This window comes from Dasypus novemcinctus, chromosome 9, assembly GCF_030445035.2.
Source record: "Dasypus novemcinctus isolate mDasNov1 chromosome 9, mDasNov1.1.hap2, whole genome shotgun sequence".
Classification (NCBI taxonomy): Eukaryota; Metazoa; Chordata; class Mammalia; order Cingulata; family Dasypodidae; genus Dasypus; species Dasypus novemcinctus.
The window spans coordinates 110,334,468-110,359,569 of NC_080681.1; the positions used below are offsets into that span (position 1 = coordinate 110,334,468).

Below are 25,102 nucleotides of genomic sequence, written 5' to 3' on the forward strand. Positions count from 1 at the left end.
TGCACTTTCTTTTCATAGCACTTATTGCAGTTATTAAAACTAAACTAGGGAAACGGACTTTGGCCCAGTGGTTAGGGCATCCGTCTACCATATGGGAGGTCCACGGTTCAAACCCCGGGCCTCCTTGACCCGTGTGGAGCTGGCCATGCGCAGCGCTGATGCGCGCAAGGAGTGCCGTGCCACGCAAGGGTGTCCCCCGCGTGGGGGAGCCCCAAGCGCAAGGAGTGCGCCCGTGAGGAGAGCCGCCCAGTGTGAAAAGAAAGAGCAGCCTGCCCAGGAATGGCGCCGCCCACACTTCCCGTGCCGCTGACGACAACAGAAGTGGACAAAGAAACAAGACGCAGCAAATAGACACCAAGAACAGACAACCAGGGGAGGGGGGGGGAAATTAAATAAATAAATAAATCTTTAAAAAAAAAAAAACAAAAACTAAACTGATCAAGCCTTAATTTTACTTTTTTTAGATTTAAAAAAATGTCTCTCCCTCCCCCCAGTTGTCTGCTTTCTGTGTCCATTTGCTGTGTGTTCTTCTGTGTCTGCTTGCATTCTTGTCATTGGCACCGGGCATCTGTCTTTTTGTTGCATCATCTTGCTGGGTCAGCTCTCCATGTGTGCGGCCCCACTCCTGGGCAGGCTGTGCTTTTTTTGTGCGGGGTGACTCTCCTCATGTGGCACGCTCCTTGCATGTGGGGCTCCCCTACATGGCGGACACCCCTGCGTGGCATGGTACTCCTTACATGCATCAGCACTGTGCGTGGGCCAGCTTCACCAAACAGGTCAGAAGGCCCTGGGTTTGAACCTTGGACCCCCCATGTGGTAGGTGGATGTTCTATCCATTGAGCCAAATTTGCTCCCTAATTTTACTTTTTATTTTTCCTGCCCAACCCTTTTCCTCCAAGGTGCCAATGAGATTTCTAAGAAAAGCAGGTTTCCCTCCAGTATTGAAATGAGTAAGTAAGAGTGAGTGGCAAAAATTTTTAAATTTAGAAATTTATTGTTTAATCCACAAGCTTTATATAGCTTTAGTTTAAAAAAACAAAAACAAAAACAATGAAAACAAGACACTATTTCAAAGTCTGGGCCCTTCCAGCCTTCCAAATACAAGAGCTCTGAAAGTTGTGTAAATCAATTGGAAGAACAAGACAAAATCATGAATGGAGCCATGACATTTCATAAAACAAAATTTTATATAATTGAAGGATCCTTCCTGGGACTAGATAATTGCCTTTACAAAAGAAGAGGAGGAAAAATACCAGAATAGAATGAAATTCCAGTGTTCCAAATCAACTTGTTACACATCAATATAAACCCACAGTGTCCTGGCAAACAACATGCTTTCATTTTCTGTCTCATCCTAGAGTTTGAATCTTGATTCATTTCAGCAGAGACTCCACAGGCAACAGGAAAGATTGTGGCATTAAAATATTCATTTATACTTTTGTGGTAATTCAAAGTGGTCTTATTTCTGGGCAAGCTTACAAACCACACTAGGTTGGAAGCATCATAACTTAAATGTGTGCTAAGACTCAAAATGAGAGAAAGAAAAAAAGAAAGAAAGAAAAAAAGAAAAAACAAAACAAAACACCTCTGGGAATAGCCAGAAGCATTAAAGGAACCATAAGAATGCCAACCATATTTAAATTCCCTTTTTTAAAAAAGGAATTTTTTTTGGCTTAAAATATCTCACTAAATGAATTTATGTCAGCTGTCAATGAAAGAATGTCACTAATACACTGTGGACACCTTTTGCAATGTAAATCCATGCCCCCCTTTTTTACACGGTGAACTTCAACCTAGCAATTATTACAACAAATGTTATAGTCTAAAGCTCAAACACATTTTTAGCAATTTTGAAATTGAATTGCGTACAAACCAAATAAAATTTACATCATAACAAACATTTCCGTCTAAGACTGTGGGGACACTTGAGCCTTCCGCATTGATCTCAGGGCCTTTTCACGCAGGTGCTTTTCTAAGTCATCAAGGTTATCTTCAGCTTCACTTTCAGTCTCCTAAAAAAGACAGATGGTCATATCATTATGTCTTGAGATACTGGTGGGAGTACAAAGCAGAATCAAGTCTGGTCCCAATAGAGATGCTAATAATACCAGTGCCCTGTCCTGGGAGTGGCAGGCCAAGCCTGTTAACTGAGCATCCCTCCATTAACAGGGATACCTATGACCTGGCACCATTTCCTTCTATGTATTTTGAAGGTGGATGGATTTTTGTTTTACTTTCCACCTATAGGTAAAAAACTTGTGCTGCAGTTCTTTACTTAAGATAGCAGTAGTAGTTCTGCCAGAGCGAAGACAAGAACGGGGGGGCGGGGAAGGTATCCTGATTTCTTTAGTCCATAGAAGTTAGTAAATTTCCTCAGCTAAAGTGAATTCTTCAAGGAAAATAATAAAATGCACATAATCTGCTCAAAGATAGATTTGGGATAGTGAGCTTAATTTCACTGGTCTGCTTTGTGTCACTTTAAACAAAGCACTTTTCTGTTGGTTAAGAGCTGCATAAAAGGAAATGGAATAAAACCTATTAATAAAAATACAAACAAGTTTGTTGAACAACTGCTGGACTCTAATGGGAAGATAAGGAAAAATATCCATTCTTCCTGATACTGTCCTTTGGAAATAAACTATTCTTTCACGAGCTATCAGTTAAAGTCCAGAAGACTCTAATTCAGGGGTTCTTAACCAGGGGACCTCTTGGGGGTCCATGAGCTTGAATTTAAATGTCAACTCATTATCTTTATTTTCTCTGACCTCCAAATGTTGTCATAAAACTATCTGCCACTACATTCTGAGAAGGGTTCTGTGGTTTTCAGGTGACTGACAAAGGGATCCATAGAACAAAAAAAGGTTAAGAACCTGTCTAATCCCTCTGAAGTCTTGTTCTTTTATTGCACTCCATTTCTTAGCAAACTGAACCCTAGCAAAGCGATGATGGTAGCACAACATTGTGAATGTAATTAACAGCACTGAAGTATATGGTTAAAAGAAAAATTTTAAGTTGTATATATATCTTACTAGAATGAAAATTAGAACCAACCAAAACCCATAGGACTACACAACAAAACTGTAAACCCTAATATAAATCATAGATTATAGTTAATTGAGGGAAGGCTATCTAGGCGGGCTGCGGTGGGCCGAGGGAACCGGTAGAACGGACGGGCTTCCTGCTCTCCGCAGGGGCATGGGAGAGTCCCGCCCTCCCTGTCTGGCGAAAGGGCCGCCCGCTCTTCGTGAGGTACGGGCGAGCCACGCCCTCTCGACCGGCTCGCCGGTTCCTGCTTGACCGCGGAGCCCGACCTACTGCCTCCCCCTCTTCCCCCTCGCCGGGGCCATGCCATCCAACGACCACCGGCCAATCCCCGCCGGCCAACTTTCACATCGCCTAACTCCCACCAGCTTCAACTGACCAATGCCCCACACGCCGTCTCCTGCCTGCCCCGTCCCCTCACCCCACAATATATATTGTCCAGCACTTCCTGAATAAAGCAGACTGCACATTGCCACCACTTGCCGTCTCCGCAGCATTCTTCGCGCCCGCTGTGCGTCCGCCTAGCCCCCCCCACCTCGAGCAGCCTGGGCAAAGCCAGAGGAACCCCCGACATCAGTTAATAGTACAACTATAAAAATATTCTTTCACCAATTGCAACAAATGTACTAATAATGCAAAGTGTTAATTACAGGGTAGTATATGGAAACTGTATTTTATGCATTTTTCAATAAACCTACAACTTCTCTTCAAAAAAAGAGAAAAAGCTAGCCATCATGTTTTTCCTACATTACTTATATGTAAGATCCAGTTGATTTTCTGATGAGATTATTTAAATATAAAAATTCCTCTGTGGCTTTGATAGCTAGAAGACTCAAGGCAAAACTTGAAACAACCATAAATCTACAGTTCAATAGTAAAAAGACCAATAAAAAAATAGGCAAAGTATCTTGAAGAGATATTTCCTCAAAGATATACAAGTGGCCAATGCAATTTCTCAAAAAGTTAAACATAGTTACCCCATGACCCACTAATTCCACTAAGTAAATACACCCAAAGGAAGTGAGAACGTATCTACACATGAAAAGTATTACTCTTAATAGACAATAAGTGGAAACATCCCAAATACTCATCAATGACAAAATGGATAAATAAAATGTGTTAGATGCATTATTCAGCAATAAAAAGGAACAAAGTACTAATATATGCTACAACATGGATGAACCCAGAAAACATGCTAAGTGAAAGAAGCCAGCCACAAATGACCACATACTGAATAAATAGGCAAAAATACAAAGTAGACAGGCAGCTGTATAGGACTATGGTAGTGGAAGGAAAATGGGGACACAGGTTTCTTTTTAGGGTGATGAAAATGTTCTAAAAATTGATTGTGGTGACGGCTGCACAATTCAGAGAATATGAAAAACCATTCAATTGTTTATGTGGGTAAATTGTATAACAATGAGTTACGTTTCAATAAAGCAACTATTAAAAGCAAAAATCTACACTGACTTAAAACTAAATGGCAGCCATCTGTGTTCTTTTCCTTGGTCCTAACAAATTCCTGTTCTTAGCGGGTCACTGAGAAACAGACCAGAAGAGAGGTACTTAGTTGCAATTATTAGAAAAAATGATTTACCGCCCAGTATCAAGTGATTTAACCATTCCTATACAATGGCAAGACAGCTATGTACACAGAGTCCATACATACCTTTTTAGGCTCTGGCTCTGCCTCTGCTTCTTCCTGTGCTGTTGTAGTTGTGGGAGCAGCAACCGCTGCAGGGATTACAGTAGCTGCAGCAGCTGCAGCTACAGCCTTTTCCTTCTTGTGTTTTTTGTGCTTCTTGTGCTTCTTCTCCTTTTTATGTTTCTTGTCCTTCTTTTTCTTCTTTTTCTTTCCACCTACTTCTTGGTCCGAATTCTATAAACAGAACAGTAACAGCAGAATTCATCTGATTAAAATTCTGTCCAATTAAATTTTATGTCCTTAAAGATTTTGTAAATGAACAAACCTCAGGACTTCATAAAGCTGCAGGGGTAAAAAAGTCAAAGGCCAATTATCACAAAGGAAACTATTCCTAGAGATGGTTTCCTTAACCAACCTACCACATCGAAAGCATTTCATCCTTAATTAAATGGGTATAATACCTACTTGATAAAGCAGTTGTGAAGATTAAATGAGACTATCCATAATTAGCCAGACACTAGTCTGACACATAGCAGGCTTTTAATAAAGGTACCAGCTATTATTTTAAATACATACTTGTATGAAGCTATGTCTCTAGTCACTGTTTGACCTCTCCTATGTGGGGTTATTTTGTTCCTCTTCACTGGAAAGGGCAGGCTGTGATCTAATTGGTAATTTTTAATCTCACATTTCTAAGAAATTTACTTAAAATTACAATCCATTGTGAGACTGCACAATAATTCAATTAACTCTATTAATATGGATATGTAACCACTGATCATATACAAAATCAAGAAATCTATTTAAGATCAAATTTATTTCTCACAAAGGGGGAAAAACATAGTTTAACCTAATACTTTAATACCCCAATGATATTAAAACTTAAAAATGTGAAAATAAGAATGTTCTTACGCAGCTTGGCAGACAAGATCATATGGGGCAACAAAATACTTTTATAAAAAAAGGAGTATCATACAACCTAAGATGGAAATGTTACCTAACGATTATGTGATTTTAACTAGGTATCCAAAAATATATCAAACACTAGAAAAAACAATCCAAGAATACTAAGCTATTCCCCCCCACCTTGATAACAGAAACATGGGTAACTTTTTCTTATTGGTTCCCCTCTCTCTCTCTTTTTAAGAAGGAACCAGGGATTGAACCTGGGACCTTGTACATACAAAGCAGGCACTTGAGCTACACCCACTCCTCTATTTATTTTTTGTATAGTCCAATCTCAACTACTAAGATTCTAGAATTAACAATATTAGACATATCACAGAAATTAGTAGGTTTTTAGATCTATTAAGCTTTCCATAGACTGCTGATGCAGCTACCACCTGATTAGTGCCCTCTGGGAGTTCATATGAACTGTAGAAAATAACTGCTCTCTGAGCCACAAAACACAAAAAAAATTCTGATTCAAGGTGACGATACCCAATTGAAAAAGATGTCTAAAACAAGGCAGACACATACCCTTGCTGGAGATGGGCTTGGTGTTGGGCTTTTAGCCTTTTTGACTGGTACTGCTGGTGACCAGTTTGTAGAAGGTGACTGAGACTGGACAGGAGATGGAGGTGCCTGGGGTTTTTTAGGTGCTGGCTCAGGAGATCCTGAGACAGATCGAGAGGATGAGACCCTCCTTACAGATTGAGGGCTTGGTGAGGCAGCCCTAGACAAACAAAACAAAACAAAACAAAACATTTAACATCCAAGGACAGAGATCTTTCCAAAGAGAAAATAACCAACTACCATTCTGAAACCAGGTCATAAAATTCAAATGTTTATAGCACTTAGTTTACTAGTTCCACTAACATATCACATTTACACCAAGTCTCCTGGGTTAAAGACCCACAATCCTCTAGTCATTCTGTTAATGACATTTTCTTACAAAATTAGCAATGCTAGTTTCTTGCATTTTAAAACTATTTTTATCAATCTTACATGCACAAAAAAGAAAACTGTTCTTTGTGTTATTTCTGAGACTAGTCTGGGAAGGACACACTTCAATAGATAACTAGTAAGAACTGAGTAAAATCCCATGGCCATTTAACTTCCTAAAATGAAAAAGGACCCATAAGTAGTACCTAGAATTTGCCTTTAAATGTTTGTATTCACAACTTATTTCTTTCTGTTAATTTCTCAGTATAAGGGAAAAAAAAAAATCAAACATAAAGTGCTATGCAAGTTAGCATTTCTTAACCAAAAAGCATAAAATATTTTTACTTTTTTGTCTTTTTGGGTTCCGGAGTCCTGGAGACTCTCCTAATGGGCCTAGTACTTGGAGATGGGGACTGCCTTCTTTGGGGTGATGATGATGCTCCTCTTCGAATGGGAGGAGGGCTTGAGGTGGTTTGAGGAGCTCGAGGCCGTGGTGAGGGCGAATGCCTTTTGTTTGGTTGTGGAGATCGGGTCTCCCTGGTAGATCGGCTTGGGGAAGACCCTTTTCTATGCTTTGATGACAATGAAGGTGAACGTCTCTTGGTGACTGGGGAACTTCTTTGTTTGGGAGGTGGAGAATGGGAGACCCTACGCTTTGGCGGTGGAGATGGTGATGGCCTTCGTTTAGGAGGGGGAGGGGGAGAAGCTGTTCTTCTCTTTGGAGGTGGAGAAGGAGAATATCTCCTCTGTATTGGAGGAGAGTATCTTCTTGGGGAAGGTGAGCGCCGACGTGGGGGAGGAGAAGGAGTCCTAGGAAAAACACACATCAATAAGCTGAAAGACTCAACAAAATAACGAAAGAAAAAGCAAATAAAGTTAACCAGCAGTTATGGCTATAATGTAGTTAGCACTAGGCAAAGGGAGTATATTTTAAGTGGACATTCCATCCCTCTTTTAAAGCAAAAACACATTTAATAAAAATTTCTGTTTTTCTCATATGATGACAAAATAAAACATCCTGGTTAATGGAGAAATTTGCAATTTATACAAACAATCGAAGTGTCAGGTCTTTTAGCACAATCTATATGGGATCAATTTAATGTTTTTTTGAGAAGAGACTCATTCTTGCACGCTCTGAGGTTACAACTCTGAACATAAGTTATTGTAATAATGACTAGGTAACTAAATTATTCAGCAGGACTATTGACTAAGGTCAACTTATTCAGGAAATCTGTGCTTTAAAGAGCTCTATGTAGTGTCCTCTCTGAACTGCTATTTGGACTGTGTATTAATAATTACAGTTCACTGGACAAAGCTTTAAAGATACCTTTACCCTCCTTAAAGAGAGACTGCTCCATTTTCTGTGTCACTATTTTCCTTTACCCTAGGCAACCACTAATTTGCCTTCTGTCTCTCGAGTGCCTATTCTGGACTTTACACATAAATGGAATCATATGTGGTCTTTATGACTGACTAAGCAAAGCCACTTAGACCATTTTAATATAAAGATTAAGAGCTATGCTGCAATTGTCTCCCTACTGCTCCAATTACCCTACCAGCACATTTGATAAAGTACCTTCGTCGTGGTGGTGGTGTGGGAGATCTGCGCCGCCGAGGAGGAGCCGGAGAAGGAGAACGTCGCCTTCTGGTGGGTGGTGGGGAGGGACTTCTCCTCCGTCTACTACTAAACCAGAAAACAAAAACAAAAACTATAGTTGATTCTCTGAATCAGCATAGAAGACATGGTTTCAATCATTATCAACCCCAAAGGCAGCAATGGTTACCATATATACTTCCAAGTAGTTTTTTAAACTACAGATCAAAACCCTTAGTAAAGACCCTGTGAGGCAACCAGCATTAAGGGAAAAAAGAAAAAAGAAAACCAGAGAGCTACACTTGTGGTATTATTATTTTGTGAAATTCTGTTTCAGTATATATAAACATGTACTCTGGGCCAAAATACAAAACATTCTTCTTGTCCAGGACTGATATTTCTTATGAATCTGGAGGTATTTTCTAAGAATTCATTAGGTCTCAGTTCACCTTTAAAAATAAGGAGAGCTCTGTTACCTGAACAGAGAAAATTGTAAAGTACATTAGTACATTTAATTTCCACTTTTAATATGCTCATGCCTTGTGAAAATTAAGGCTTCACTCTGAGCAGATTTAAAATATAAACTACAAGAGGCAATGTAACAAAATACCCAATTCTGATGAAAGACATACAGAAACTGAACAATTAATTACAGGAAGGGACAGTAAAAGAGAGGCCATTCTATCAGCATGGTTCAGCTGGCAGAAGAAGTGATTCCAGAGGGTTTGCCTGAAGTGTAGGTCAATCTGACAAATACAGGACTTGGAGAAACAGGATGACTATAGGACATTACCTTCTTCAACAGGTAATGGATGTTTCAAATGTGAAAAGACATTTTAAATTTTAAGAAGACATAAAAAGGAGAAAAGCAAAGATATGAACTTGCAAGCTTTGATAAACTATGAAATACAAGAAGTTCCTATTATCAGTAGGTATAACATAAAAGGCTACTATTGTTGATTACACAGCTTGTTTTCAGTTGAAAAACTGAACCCAGATTAGAATCTACTATAACACGAATGACCTAAGAATATTTACTTTATGCTTCAGTTTCATCTTTAAAATTAAGGACTTGGAGTAACTAAAAGGTCCCTTTCAGCAATGGTCTTCTATGTCCTGTGTATGTGAGAAAATAGATAGAAAAGAAAGAGTAAGAATGTATGATCTGAAGGCTACAGAGATTCCTCCCTGAGCTGGTAAGGCATGCATTTCAGAAATTTAAAAAAAACTAAGCATCCTCTAGTTATTGTGAATGGCAATGCCAAGTGTTCAATTGTGGGTAGAAATTGTTGCTTAGGGAAATCCCCCCTCCTCTCACCAAACGGCAAACCCTATCGAGAGCCACAGTTCCAAAGAGCCTCAATTACTGATGGATAAATGTGTGATGTACATATCACCTCAATCAATACAGAAAAGGCATTCGACAAAATCCAGCATCCTTTCTTCAGAAAAACTTAGAAAGATAGGAATATAAGGAAAATTTCTCAATATGATAAAAGACATAAATGAAAAACCCACAGCCAACACTGTACTCAATGGGGAAAGGTTGAAAGCTTTCCCTTTAAGATAAGGAAGAAGACAAAGATGCCTATTGTCAGCATTGTTATTCAACACTGTACTAGAAATTCTACCTAGAGCAATTAAAAAAAGTTAAAGGCATCCAAATAGGAAAAGGGTAAGTAAAACTCTATTTGCAGATTACATGATCCTGTATTTAGAAAATTCTGAAATGTCTACGACAAAGTTACTAGAGCTAATAAATAGTTCAGCAGAATGGCAGGATACATAAAAGACCAACATGCAAAAATTAGCAATGTTTTTGTTCACTAGTTAGTGAACAATCTGAGGAGGAAATCAGGGGGAAAAAATTCCACTTACAAAAGCAACAAAAAGACTCAAATACCTATGATCAATTTAATGATAGTAGTACAGGACCCTATATGCAGGAAACTATAAAACAATGCTAAAAGAAATCAATGAACACCCAAACAAATGGAAAGACATTCTATGTTCATGGATTAGAAGACTAAATTACCAAATTCATTTGGAAGGGAAAGTGCACCCAAATAGCCAAAAGCATTCTGAAAAAAAAAAAAGAGGAGCAATACAGGAAGAATTTCACTGCCTGACCTTGAAACACAGTACAAAGCTACAAACAAACAGCATGGTACTGGCATAAAGATAGACACACAGATCAGTGGCATAGAACTGGAGAGTCTAGAAATAAACCCTCATCTCTATGGCCAGTAAGTTTTTTTTATTTCTCTCCCCCCACCCCACCCCACCCCGGTTGTGTGTTCTCTGTGTCCATTTGCTGCATGGTCTTCTTTTTTGTCCACTTCTGTAGTTGTCAGTGGCATGGGAATCTGTGTTTCTTTTTGTTGAGTCATCCTGCTACATCAGCTCTCCGTGTGTGTGGTGCCATTCCTGGGCAGGCTGCACTTTCTTTTGCGCTGGGCGGCTCTCCTTACAGGGCGCACTCCTTGTGCATGGGGCTCCCCGACGTGGGTGGGGGGTAACCCTGCGTGGCACGGCACTCCTTGCAAGCAAAAGCAATGTGTGTGGGCCAGCTCCACACGGGTCAAGAAGGCCCGGGGTTTGAACCGCGGACCTCCCATGTGGTAGATGGATTCCCTATCCACTGGGCCAAGTCTGCTTCCTGGCCAATAAGTTCTTGACAAACCTACCAAGCCCATGTTAGTGGGATAAAACCGTCTTTTCAACAAACGGTGCTGGGAAAATCGGATATCTATTACCAAAAGAATGAAAGAGGACCCCTATCTTACTTCGTTTACAAGAATCAACTCAAAATAGATCAAAGACCTAAATATAAAAGCCAGGAGCATAAACTAGAAGAAAATGTAGGGAGACATCTTCAACACCTTGTGGTAGGTGGTGGTTTCTTGACCTTACACCCAAAGCTCACACAATGAAAGAGAAAACTGATCAGTGGGACCTCCTCAAAATTAAACACTTTTGCACCTCACAGGACTTTGTCAAAACAGTAAAAAGGCAGCCGACTCAATGGCAAAAAATATTTGGAAATCACAAGTCCAATAAGGGTTTAATATCACGATATATGAGATGTTACAACTCAACAATAAAAAGACAAACGACCTTATTAAAGAATGGGTAAAAGACTTCAATAGACATTTGCCCAAAGAAGAAACACAAATGGCAAAAAAAACGCATTGAAAAAATGTTCAGCAGCACTAATGATTAGGGAATTGCAAATCAAAACCACAATGAGGTATCATTTCACACGTATCAGAATGGCCACTAATAAAAAGACAGAACTGGACACAGATGTGGTTCAAGTGATTTGAGCTCCTGCCTACCACACGGGAAGTCCCTGGTTTGATTCCCAGTGCCTCCTAACGACCGTGAGCTGGCAGAACAGGAAGGCGCGGCAAGCTGACACAAGATAATACAACAAGACACAAGAAGAAAAAACATAACGAGACACAGCAAAAGCAGGGAGCGGAGGTTCCCGGTGCCCCCTAAAGAGGAGCAAGACAGCAAGGTGACATAACATGACGATGCAACAAGAGGTCCAAGAAGAAAAAACATGAGATATACAGCAAAGCGGGGAATGGGGGTGGCTGAGGCAAATGGGTGCCTCCTGAAAGTAACAAGGAAGATGACTAGACTCAGCAAGTATAAACAACAAGGAGGTAGGGAGAAATAAATAAATTCTTAAAAAAAAAAAGAAAAAAAAGGGGCAGAACTATAAGTGTTGGAGAGAATATGAAGAGATAGGAATACTTATTCACTGTTGATGGGAATGCAGAATGGTACAGCACTGTTTGGCCCTTCCTAAAGAAGCTGAACATTGATTTGCCAAGTCACCCTGCAATATCACTACTGGGTATATACCCCCAAGAACCAAGAGCAGTGACATGACCAGACACCTGCACACCAATGTTTATAGTGGCATTATTCACGATTGCTAAAAGACGGAAACAACTCAGATGTCCATTAACGGATGGATGGATGGATAAACTGGTGTATTCACATGATGAAATATTATGCAGCTGTAAGAAGAAATGAAGTTGTAAAACAGAAGACAACATGGATGAACCTAGAGGACATATATGCTAAGTGAAGTAAGCCAGACACAAAAAGACAAATACTGTATGATTGTGCTGCTATGAACTAAGTATATTGTGTCATATGATTCCATTTATAAAAAATGTAAATAAATGTGTGATATAACCCTTAAAGGTGTACGACAAGATAAGTCTTATCAGAAGGAGCCAGCTTGTTGTTTCTGCAGTAACCTTTTTAGGAAAACCTCAATTCATTAGTCATAATGGTAATGAAAGACAGTAAGAAGTAACTATCTTTTTCAAATACAGAATATGACCAATCTAACATGTATCCTAAGTTAAGGAGTATTCAATACCAAAGACAAGAGATTAGGAGCTCTACATATAAGACATTCTAAACCAAGCTATATTTCCCTCCCTAATTTCAAATAGTTCTTTATTCATCTCTAAATCTTCTATACCTCACAGCAACTTCTAACATCATTATACCTGAGGCTATTAATACAATGTGAAGTAGCTCTTTGAAGAAGGAAAAACAAATAAAAAACATCTTGAAGTGGTACCAGTTAATATTGATTTCACTGCTGTGAGAAATCTCTTTCTAGAATAGAAGGTAGTTCCATAATGGGGGAAAAAAAATAGAAAGCTTACCACTAACCTAATTCTGTAATGCATAATTTAACTCCTGTACTAGCAATTTCACAGAGGCCAGAGGGAAATAATAAGTCAGCATTCAAATTTATCTTTCTGAAGTTTATATATTTTAATGTCATGTAACAGTTCCTTCCAAAATACAAATATTCTGCTCTACTATCTCATGAACATTGCTGATTGTTAAGAGCCTTTTCAGGAAAATACTCTTAATAAAAGTAATAAGAGCACAGTTATAGAGGATGGTGTGAGTTTCAGGAAAAACAAGTACTTTGAATTAGAGATTTCTATGAATGATTTGGTTCTAAAATGTTAAGTTTTTATGTTCACACAGACACTAGTCAAAAAATTTCAGTGAAGATATAGAGTTTACCTTCCTACTTTTAGAAACACTGAACAAGACATCAGAGCCTTACATTTGTTTTTAATAAGTTGACACAAATATAAGGTGCCTCCCCCACCCCCAATTTAAGGAGCTATCATGATCTTACTTCTTGTAAAGTATCCACATTCTGGAGAACTATGTGCTCCTTGGTACAAATACATGCAAATGACCTCTAGTGGTAACCAGGTATTTGAAATCTATGTTCAAAAGATGATCTAAATGAGTGTCTTGTGTCCATTTCCCATTATTGTGAATTGTACAGAAAAACAATCAAACTAAACAAGAGTTTTTCACAACTATAGCCACTGTTTATCTAAAAATGTGGTAAGTGACCTACACAAGAAATAATTAAGTCACTAAAATTTTTACAGGTAACCCTAATTTACAAAATAGTGTCTAACCAACCTTTTAGTCATTGGCGATTGCCATCGCTTTCCCATCTGCATCCTGAGAGCAGAGGAGGAAAAAAAAAAAAGTCAAGAATTCCACTCACAAATATTTACTTTGATGGAATTAAGTACCATTACCAGAGATATTTAAAAAGTGTTCAAAGATGTTTAAGAGATAATGCTATAATTTTACTGTTTGGTCTATTCTTCTAGTAATGCACATTTAGGACATGGTTCAAAACTTACTCAGTTTCTTAATCGATGGTAATAACCACCAAACGAAGCAAATTAAAAAACAAACAAAAACCCATAATTGACCAACTCTTTCTGAAAGTCCTTGAAAAGGAGTTAACCAAATTCTGTAAGAAGCACAGAGCCCACCCCTTGAGTTATGACGTCTCATCACAACTATAGAACATCAGTGAAAACATTACCGAGGGGAAGTCTCTTTCTGGCGCTTTCGTGGTGATGGAGAGGCACTCCGGGAAGGGGAATGTCTCCGCCGTCTGCCTACCTCACCGTTCTTCACATGGGACCTCTTGGGTCGCTCATCTTCTGAGGAGGAGGAAGAGCCGGAGTCTATAATTACATAGCAAAGAAAAAATTACATGAAGTCTGTGCATAATTTAATAAAAGTTCCTCCAAATTAGCAAATCCACTCATAGAAGCATGTATGTGTACAAATGTATTAACATTAGTTCTCAACAGAGGGAATATCAATATTTACTCAATGACTTCAAAGTCTAGCACAAATAAGTATGCACTATATAAACTGAAACTATAAACATCTTCATAACACAGTCCAACTAAGAAAACATACATGTCCCTTATAAGTCTATAGTGATTTTCCAAAAAATCAAGTAAAGCTTAAAAACATGTCAAGCAATTACTTGATTTGTTACTTTAAGTACTTTTAATGTTACAGAAAATCACATTAGGATATGAATAATTTATTTCTGTATATATCCATAGCACTGACTAAAAAAAGCATCTGATTTAGAAACCAGGTTTCTGTGCATACTTTGATCCAGCAATTCCATTTCTAATTATTATTATAGATCTATCTGTTTAAGTGCCCAAACAAAAAACTAAAAACCTAAGTGTTCACCAAATAGACTGATTCAATAAATCATGGTACAGTCTTACAATAAAAAATGTTGCAGCTAGCAAAAAGAATGTGATAGAATGTGAAGGGGGAGATGATGCTGGATGTAGAATGTTTAATAGGATCAAATGCAAATATGTGGTAATGGTTGGACTTGATGATAATGCTATGGATCTGACTGAACTCTAGGGAAATTGTTATTTGGAGGACTGCTGGGGGATAATATTAGCAGTAGATGAAGATGGTAGTTAATAAATACAGTAATATTTTACTACAAGGTGTTAAGAATATGGTGATACATGGGGAAAAAGTAACTATGTAACTTACATTATAGTTAATAACACTAATGTTTTTGCAGAAAAAGAAAAGTTAGTACTATATTAACATTAAAGGTAAAAAAAATAACATGGAGTTTGGTATACGAGACATGAATATGATTAGTCATTTTTTTCATTAATAAGGAGACCTTGAGATTATGTCATTTAACTAATATGTGCTCACCTATTTATCTTTCTGAACACTAAAGGAACAACTGAGTTAGTAGTTGGAAGTAGAGGAGATAAAAGTGCCTTGACAGAACTTTTTAGGGGTAATGCTTCCATAATTTGTTGAGCTGCCTGCTTTCTTGTTATTTTTAAATTTGGAAAAAAAAAAAAAAAAGAAAGGTGGTTGAACCATATGAATTAGCAAGGAAAGATGTTTTAATTATACTGTTAAGTCAAAAAGGCAGGTAACCTGAAGTTTGAGTTTATTATTAATCTTAAGTATTTTTTAAAATTAGGAAATGTAGGTAGGAAAAAAATCAAAGAATCAGTTTTTATACCAGATGAAGACTGCTGGTTTTGTCGTCTGTATTGGCGTCTCTGCTGTACAGAGTCTGCTGCTGCCATTTTGCCACCTTTATCTTCTTCTGAAAGATGGATGCATTTAGAAAGTGCTTCTTTAGTTATGCATACAGAAAGTGACATATATGACTAGGAATCCTAAACAGTCTTTCAAGCCTGCCTACCTTCACCTGGTTGGGTTAAGGAATATGACTACTGTATTTTTCAAAATGGAGAAGCTTAAAATGCCAATTTAGGGAGAAGATGTAGTTCAAGTGGTTGAGTGCCTGCTTCCCACATATGAGGTCCCAGGTTCGATCCCCGGTACCTCCTAAAAAACAAACAAATGGAAAAACCAACTCTTATTCGGGAGTGAATATAGCTCAGTGGTTGAAGCATGGGTTTCCCAGGGTCACTCCTTGGTACCTCAAAAAAAAAAAAAAAAAAAAAAAAAAAGGCCAATTTAAACAGTAATTTAGATTACTGTCACCAAATGTAATGTAGACCTTTATTACAGGTCAGGCTAGGTGCCAACCACTTCACAAACAATTTTAATCATCACAACTCAAAAGGATGATACTATTATTTCCATTTTCCTGATGTGGCTCAGATAAATTAAAACAAGCAAGCAAACAAAAAGCAGTTAAGTGGTAGAACTGGGGATTCAAGCCAAGTATGTCTGACTTCAAAGTCTTAGTACTTAAACCAAGCCATATCCTATAATTAATCTTCAACCAAAGGCGTTGACCAAATGTGTAATAAATCTAATACAGCTTGAAAAACAATGACAACTTACCAGATTCAGATAACTCTACTTTTCTAGGCTTGGGTGCTGGTGAAGGAGACTCTCTTTTCTCAGTACCTTTATGTTTTGTCACTAAAAGAAAATAAGGGGGAAAAAACCCTTATAAACAAGAAAATAAATAAATAAATAAAGCCATATGACGGAATCCTTTCTTACTATTATCTTTTTACCTGCCAAATTGTCTTCAAGCATGGATACATAAAAATTCACGTTTTTACAACACCAGTCTATAGCTTTTCTGAACTATAGAAAAGAGGTGTGACCATTTTTATTTATGACTTTATCATTAAAGAATTAGAAAATGTTAAATTCCTTGAAGACCTTACAATCATTATCTACACATTATCTGTACAAGAACAAGAGTTTTTAAATGTTTGGTGAAAAGCCCCAAGACGTTCTACAAGGATTTTTCTATCTTAAGATTCTCCTAGGAGAACCAATAGTTAAAAAAAATTGGGAAGGTAATGCTGTTACTGAGTAGAACACATTTTATACAATGTATAAAAAAACAGGATCCAGCACTTTTACACTGTAAACCTCTTCGTGCTGCTTGAACTCCACAACCTAAAATACATTCAACTTGAGAGGACTCACCAGCATAAAACCTTTCAAGCACCCACTATATATTGGTTTAGAAAAGTAATAAAGATGATAAATGATCAAGAAATAAAATCCTGAAATTTTCATGGAAAAAAGATAATTGGTCTGGAGAAGAATGAGTTAACCACCCAAGAGGTGGAAGACTAAGTAGAGCATAAACATCAGCTACATTGGCATGAGATTTAAATTAAATTACATATGAAGACGAACGACCTTAACACAATGGTAAAGACTGTGGGAAGCACTGAATTAGATATCATGAATTATGGGAGGGGATAGGATTAGCAAAAGTGTATTTAGAACTCCTAAGAAATGAAAGAGAAACATGTATTTTTAAGGTTATTTTTCTATTTGGCATTCTCCATTTATTATCAGTTAATCCTCAATTTCTTAAAAAAGATTATAGACATCCAGTTAGCCATCCAAGTTACCAATTTAGAGAACTGGGTTTCAAAATTTGTTTGGAAGCTGGTTTTCTGGATGTCAGAATGTATTTCCCTGAGAAACATTTAAAATGTGGTTATGTTTGCAAGACAGCTGGCAAATGCCAGCCTACTAAATAACTCAACTGAACACTGACATTTTTCTCATGGACACACAAATTTAGAGCTTTAACCTGATTCACTTTCTCATTAACAGCATAACTAAAACAGTCTGTAACTAAATTACTGTGAATATGTTCACATCATCAGATAAGTATCACTTATTATCTCTGTTATTTAGTATAACTGAAGCAAAGTATTAACATAAGTAACATAAGTAAGGTTAATGTTTCATCGGGGTTCTGTTTATTTGCATAGCTGAGATTTTATAGTTTACTTTGTTAATGTTTTATTTTTAGTATCCAAGGGGCAAAATCGCTTTAGTATGAAGCCAGAAATCTTCTAAGTCAACTGAGAAACCAGAACTTGAAATTTATGTCAACAGTCCTATTAATTATTAATCTCCCAGACTCGACCAAAAGATCACTTGTAAAGATAGGTCACTCTGACCAGAATTGATTAAGTTCACTAAAGCGTGTACAAAGCACAATTTACCATGGCTAAATTGTAAAAACACTCTAAACTATCACCACGTCATTGATTATAAGATGCTTCGAGATGAGAATGTTTATTGCACTCCAAATATTTTACCCCGAATTTCCCCCAAATACTTTCTTTGAATCCTGCCTGCTCTACTGGGGGTCAAAATACAAGCTGCCTCCTCTTATTAGGAAGTTGCCCTTTCTCAACAACAGAGCTCTAAAGTCCAGACTTAGTGTGCTGTATGAAATACAAATGCAAATATCTTACTATATTTCAATGGTACTGCTCCTCAGCAGTCATGGAGACAGTAAAAAAGGAATTTCTGAAATCATACCACCCAGGTACAGTAGCTAAAGTTCACTCTGTCCCTCTACCTCCTTCTTGCAATAGTCAAGAGAGGCAGCATTTTGGGATAGGAAAGATGGGCAAAAGTATATTTTATTCAAATGGGAATAAGACTGCTTAAATTCTGGTCCTGGCCTGTTAGTCACAACTTTTCTGAGACTCTGTTTCTTGGTGACAATCTTTAAGGTCTTTTGTCCCTATGAAGTACCATGGAGGGCTGGGAACCATTTTAATGGTACAAAACGTACTTCCAAGTGGTTCATAACCAATATTCAGCTTCAGTGGACACAAGGCAGCCTCTGACTTACTGCTCACACTATATATCTTTGGTTGAGATTTTATTTGGACATGTTAAGACCTGCCCCAGGACCCATAATAGCATGGTTTATTTCTCTCCTACATATACTTTTCCTCTGTCTTATCAGCAAAAAGCAATGTCACCCTCCCTCTGACAAAATATCCAAGCACCAGAGGTTGGAATCCTTGCAAACTCTTTTAAAAAGGTGACTAATCCCTAGCAATATTTTAACAAGGATTTGGTCATTCTGTTTAGGTTTTTTTTTTTGTATGTGCAGTATCAACAAGTAGGAACATGTATAATATTTTTCCCCAGGGAGCTTTCTGGCTCCAGGCAAAGTAATGAAACATACACTTTGTGCCAGAGCAGTGGGCATCAGATTTGGACACACAACTGGAAACCATGGACAGGCTGAAATTTTCCAAGTTTTTAACAAAAAGTTGTATGGAGATGTGAGGTTATAAAATCATGATCCAGAGGCCCCTTCCGACACTTAAATGAAGTCTGAACCCAGAAGAACCAAAGGTTTCTCCAGCTACCTAACTAGACATAGAGTCAATGCACCAAAAATGACCATATATAACTATGTTAACACTAGATTATCTTTTTAAACACCAGCTTGCTTTAATGTTAAAATTCAGAAAATAACCTGCATATTCTTCTTCACAGATGACTGTTAATACCCCTTTCTTCACTATAATTGAGATTGAAAAAAGAAAAAAAGCTAAAGGTCAATCCACTTTTCTAGATATCACTACGTTGGGGGGAGATAATACCACCCAGCTAGCCGATCAGAAATTCTAATCTCATCAAGCTCATTAAAATGTGTAGCTGAAATTTTGTCCAGCTTCCATTTTCTTCATTTCCAAACATTTAAATCTTATCAGAACCACCCCAGCCCCTGTTAACTTACAGACTGCTTCTTATAATCTGATTGCTACAGCAGCTTTTAAGATCTTCTCTTGCCCTACTACTCACTGTAAGGGCTAGGGTGTTCATTCCAGCCTTAAATACCAGAGGCTTGATTCCAGAGGATCCTACAGTTTTTTTTCCATGTGTATTTAATGCTAAAGGAACAAACTCCAATAGACAACACAACCTTTACACTCATATTAATACAGCATTCTACTTGCCTGGTAGGATCACAGATCATAAATTCCTCAGAAATCAATCTGCAGAATAAAGCAAGGACAATACTCAGAAGAACCCTGCCTAGAGCCTGGATTTAAAAAACCAAATCAGCTTTTAAAAAGGACACCATGTCCTTCCCCTGGGAGCACAATGTGGCCAAAAAAAATAAAAAATAAAAAAATAAATAAAACAGAATAGAAGTCCTCATGTAAGATATCAAAAGAAAAATCTTCAGGAAGAAAAAAAAAGCTAGTCTCATAAATAATAAAATGATCCTTTATCACAACGACACAAACTTCCATAAGTTACCCCAACTCTTAACAGCCCAAGGCTGGTATTTTTCTCCATCTGCTCAGTGCCAGAGGGCATTGCTAAAAACAAAACACTTTATATGCAAACACTGTTTAACAAAGAATTTAGGACAGAAAAGGTGAGCTTCTACCCAAATTTAAATATTTAGAAATAAATATTTTACTCAGCTACTTCATACTTTCACAGTAGGTGGTGGGCAATATCTGACTATGCACTCTGTGGCCAAATGAAGAGAGAACATAATTTGATTTTTACCTTTACCTGAAGTTCTCCCAGGAGAGACAGAAACACGACTTTTTCTGGTACGGTTTGACTGCTGGGGTGTTGGGGAATGTCGAGTTTTTGGTGGTGGAGTTGCTGGAGGTGAAGGCCGGTGCCTTCGCCTTGGAGGACTTGCTGAAGGAGATAACCTACGAGTTTTTCGAGGGGGACTTGATGTCCTCTTGGGAGGCTTCTTTGGTGGTGACCGGGAACGAGACGAAGATGACGATGAGCTACTCCCAGACAAGGATGCTGATGAGCGCCTTCTTCTATGGAATTAAAGTATTCATATTCACTAATTACATAATTATAAAAAATGACCTTATTGGTATGTACAGTTTACACAAAAATATGGCTATTTTTATCCAACTTTTGAGTTTATGTAGCTAAGCACATTAAAATTACTCCCCCAAAATGGGAAACAAAACCATAACCTATGATAGGAAACTGCTAGTTCTGAGACTAAATGCTTCTGTTTGAATTGTCTCCCTGGTTATAAAGCATGTCAAGTTGAGTGCCACAATAAAATAAAAAGTCTCCTTCCTCCTTAGGAATGATACCAGTCCTTTGGAGTTTGCATACAAAATCTGGGTGGCAAAGTGTTTTCCACTTAGTAATAGAAAATGTTGAGCAACTTGCATTTTAAAAAATGTGCAAGATTAGGAATTTATTTAGCTACATAAACTTAGAAGCAGGGGCCTCTCGAATTCTGCAGCAAAATCTGTGGTAAGTTCTGTTGTAATTATGTGTACCTGCAGAATTCACCTTTGGCGGAAGAATTCCTGAGAACCTGAAAAAAAGAAACCCTACCTTAAGTGTGAGATAAAAACTGGCTGAAAGGGAATCTTACACAATCTGCAAAATAATTTGATTACTTAGTAAGACCAATTAAAACATGCTGTTTGCAAAACTCTAATATAGGAAATAGCTGTTTCTACTAATCTTGTATTAGAAGGCTCTAGCATTACTTTTTTCCTAAGGAGAAATGAGTTTTAGGAAAGTGGGATGCTTGAATTGACTGGCCATTTACACCACTGGTCTCATCTATCAGTAGTAGCATCAATTATATGGAATTTTTTTTAGGTATCTGGGGCTGGAGATTGAATCCAGGACCTCTTATGTTTGGGAGCTGGTGCTCAACCACCGTGCCACATCGGCTTCCCTGAACTGGTTTCTTGTTTGTTTTTTTTCAGGAGGCACATGGTCAACAGAGCTTGAGCCACATCTGCTCCCCTGGATTTTTAATAGTGGTGACAAAATAGTTCAATATACCTTGACGACCTCCCCATACAAACTGGAAAACTTCAGTTTGCAAAAGAACTCTTCATGTAGCTTTTTTGATGTTTACCCTCTTTATGTTCAAGTTGGTTGGTTCCCTGAAAAAACTTTTTTAAGACTGGGAAAAAAATTCTGTCTCAAGTATAACCCGAAGCATAGTCATCACAGTTCTTTCCAAAAACAGGTGAAATGTTTTGTTAAGGCACAAAAACTGCTACTACTATACCAGTCTATACCAGCATATTTAGCCACTATTTTTTTTTGTTGAAAGCAACAGATTAAAACATTTTACCCTTATGCTAATTTACAATGATCTAAGAGGAAAAAAATTGGTACTGGCAGGGTTAGACTTACACCTAGTCTCTTCAAAAGTTAACTATGAAGACCAAAGCACTAATAATGAATATTTCTGTGGAATGGGATTTATGGAGCAACTTTCACTTTATTTCTTTTTGAATTGTTTAAATCAAGCACTTATTTCATAATCAGAAAAAAGAAACACACTGGGAAAAAAAAAGTATAATGCAAATGTATTACTTTAATACTGGTAAAAGAAACTTTCTGGCTCTGTACCAGCTACTTTTCAGAAGCCAGTGCTAAGTTAAAGCCAAAACAAGAGCCAAAGTGGCCAATTGTTGGCAGGATTTCTTGGAAGCATCTGAAAGGGTAAGAGTAATGCAAAGTATCAAGAAGATGGTAATTTTTATTTTTAAACAATTTTCTGACTCCAGACTAGACATTTTCACAGCACAGGTAACAGCATTACATTTGAAATGACATATACCCTTTAGAAGATTAGTATCACTTAGGAATTCTACTTTCTTCCAGGCGAACACATAAAAAAATTATCCTAAAACAATTATATGACACACTTTGAAACATGTGACACTTCCAAATTAAAAAAAAAAAAAAAGAAAAATCTCACCGTCTCACTGGAGATCTACTCCTTCTATGCCGTGGCGGAGGAGGCATTCGTCTTGGTGGAGTTCTTCTTCGAGGAGAAGGCCGCCTTCTTGGGCTTGGCCGCCTTCTAGGTGAATATGATCTGCCATAACAAAACAGAATGACGACAATAAATCAGGAGCAAAGAATGCATCCTTTTTCATAGTTTTCTCAAAGGCAAATTGTAAAAACTGATTTTTAAGGGACCACAAATTTCCACCAATGTAGAGATTTTTTAGGGAACACAAAAACAACAGTGTCCTCAAGTTCTCCATGTAAATCCAAATTAACACTTGTTCTAAACGTTTCCTATTGTTTAAAATAATTTATCTATCTAGGAGTAGCACATAAAAACTAAGATCTAGACTGATCATAAAGCCACAACTCACCTTGATCGGGATCTATGGCGCCGTCTAGGTCGAGTATGAGATGGAGAGCGGGACCGGGACCGTGATCTTGATTTAGAACGTGACCGAGATCTTGGCCGAGTCTTCTCCTTTTCCTTTTCCTTTTTGGAAATTTTTTCTGGAGAAGGTTCTTTAGGTTCTGGTACAGGTTCAGGCTTGGGAACTTTCAGGATGTCACTGAGGAAAACAAAATTTTTTTCCCACTCAGAGTAAGCCATAAAACAATGATGAAATAAAATATTTCTCCTTTAAAAATGTTTTTAAAATCCATGAAGATGTTTAACTCCAAAAGACAGGTACCAAATCAGTGAAATTCATTCTAACCACATCTTTTAAAAGTACAAAGATGTTCAATATACATTAAGAATTTAAAAAGTAAACTAGAATATATAAATTATCTGAAACAACAGAACATATAGCAACGATCACCTTTGGGCATTTAACGTACAATCTTCTGTGTAATTAATTTTCTTATCAAGTTAATTCTACAATTAAAGGAAAATAACCAAATAACAATTTTATTTTTGAAGAAGGTACCAGAGATTGAACTCAGGACCTCATACATGGGAAGCAGGTACTCAGCCACACGAGCTACATCTGCTCCCCATCATTTTGTTTCTAACTCAGGTGTCATTTCTGTGGCCACTAGGAACAAACTAAAACTGCAATATTTCTAAACGAACTTTTATGTACTTGCCTAGTAGAAGTGGCTTCTTGTACTGAAGGTTCTTTTACTTTCACTGAAGGTTCTGGGAGCTCTGGAGTTTTCTCCTTCTTTTCTGGAGCAGGGGAAGGACTCCGGCTCTTGGTTCTGTGGCGGGGAGATCGAGAATGACTGCGCTTTCTCTCTCTCCTGACAGGGGAAGATCGTCTTCTAGGGGAAGGAGATCTGGATTTGCGTCTAGGATGAAAGCAATTTTTTTCAGGTTTTTGAACAACATGGATTGGGGGCAGGGTGAAAAGTAGAGAGCAGAATTAATCTTTTTAATTACACCATTGTTTGTTCATATTGGACAAGTTCCCTACAGAGTAAGATCTCTATTCTAGCTTGTCTATTGTTAGGCAAAGGGCCATGAGAAAACCAGAAAGGCAAACAAACATAGGATAATAATGTTCTCAAATAAACTAATTACAGGAGAGAAGCAAGCACTGATCTGGAAGGGCTCTAAACTTTGGTTCTTAATCACTCCCAGAGATGAGGAAACCAAAGACTAACTTTTTAGAGGATGCTTAAAAGTAAACACTGATATTCTCTAACAACAAATCAAACCCAACAAAATACAATTAGATGCAGCCGGACCCCACCAGGGTTCATCAGAGAGAGCCTACATGTGCCAGAAAAATGACTAGTATAACCAAAGCGATATGGTCTTCAGAGAAGTATATTAAACTTGCATAAGATACCTTTTTTTGGAAGAGGGGCTTCCCCTCTTCCCTTTCCAACAGTAGTTTACCTAACATGAAAGTGTGTTTTTAAAAAAATTCAGCGAAGGAAAACCAATATGGTTCATTGATACTCAAGTAGTTTTCGCTAGGATGCTTTGTGCTTAATTCCAGAAGTACTGCTTCTCTGACAGGTATGTTTTAATAGCAAATATATACGTGAAGAGACTAAGAAATTACCTCCTCCCTTTACTAATTTCAGCAGAGATTTAAGAAAGAAATAAAACAGAACCCTAAAAATGAAAAGCCTAATGGAATTCTCACCTTTCACCACAAATACAGTAGAAGCTGAGTCGTGGATTTAAAAATGTGAACCTAACAATAGTCTCATTGGAAGAAGAAAACAAATAAATGATCTGAAGTTTGGGTTCAGTACAACCATCTGAGAAAAGCAGAACAGGGAATTAGGTAGATATAATATGAACAGCTAACAGGTACAGATTTCTAATTAAAAGAAAATGGAAAGAATGAATTTGAGTGCATTAAAAAACAGCTCAAATTAATTAAATGTTATATTTAAACTAAAGCAATACGGAAAAAGTCTAGATTTTGATTTAGGAATTAAGAGTTGTACCAAGTTGTACCAAGATTTTAGAAACAATTATGAGATTCAAGTGACCTGTCTCAAATAAAAGGTGAAATATTTCTTTAGCCAAGGGTCAAGTCATAGTTCACTATGAAAATTCT

General features: G+C 37.6%; 1 protein-coding gene across 45 annotated transcripts in view; it reads right to left on the reverse strand.

Annotated features, from left to right (window-relative positions):
• Window positions 1-974: 974 nt before the first annotated feature.
• The window catches only part of SRRM1 (serine and arginine repetitive matrix 1), a 30,864-nt gene continuing 6,736 nt past the window's right edge, over window positions 975-25,102 (reverse strand). For 2 of the 45 annotated variants that reach the window (XM_004465369.5, XM_071217633.1), the window contains 13 exons: window positions 23,670-23,873; window positions 22,955-23,149; window positions 22,549-22,668; window positions 20,340-20,614; window positions 16,365-16,445; window positions 15,568-15,654; window positions 14,074-14,218; window positions 13,656-13,697; window positions 8,148-8,252; window positions 6,917-7,381; window positions 6,167-6,362; window positions 4,712-4,921; window positions 975-2,012 (listed from right to left, as the gene is read on the reverse strand). In XM_004465369.5, coding sequence (XP_004465426.2) covers window positions 1,908-2,012; window positions 4,712-4,921; window positions 6,167-6,362; window positions 6,917-7,381; window positions 8,148-8,252; window positions 13,656-13,697; window positions 14,074-14,218; window positions 15,568-15,654; window positions 16,365-16,445; window positions 20,340-20,614; window positions 22,549-22,668; window positions 22,955-23,149; window positions 23,670-23,873 — 2,230 coding nt within the window. In that variant the 3' untranslated portion in view covers window positions 975-1,907. Of the gene's footprint in view, window positions 2,013-4,711; window positions 4,922-6,166; window positions 6,363-6,916; window positions 7,382-8,147; window positions 8,256-13,655; window positions 13,698-14,073; window positions 14,219-15,567; window positions 15,655-16,364; window positions 16,446-20,339; window positions 20,615-22,548; window positions 22,669-22,954; window positions 23,150-23,669; window positions 23,874-25,102 lie in introns of all 45 variants that reach the window. The other 43 variants (XM_058304101.2, XM_071217641.1, XM_004465375.5 and 40 more) reach the window with 34 other exon arrangements.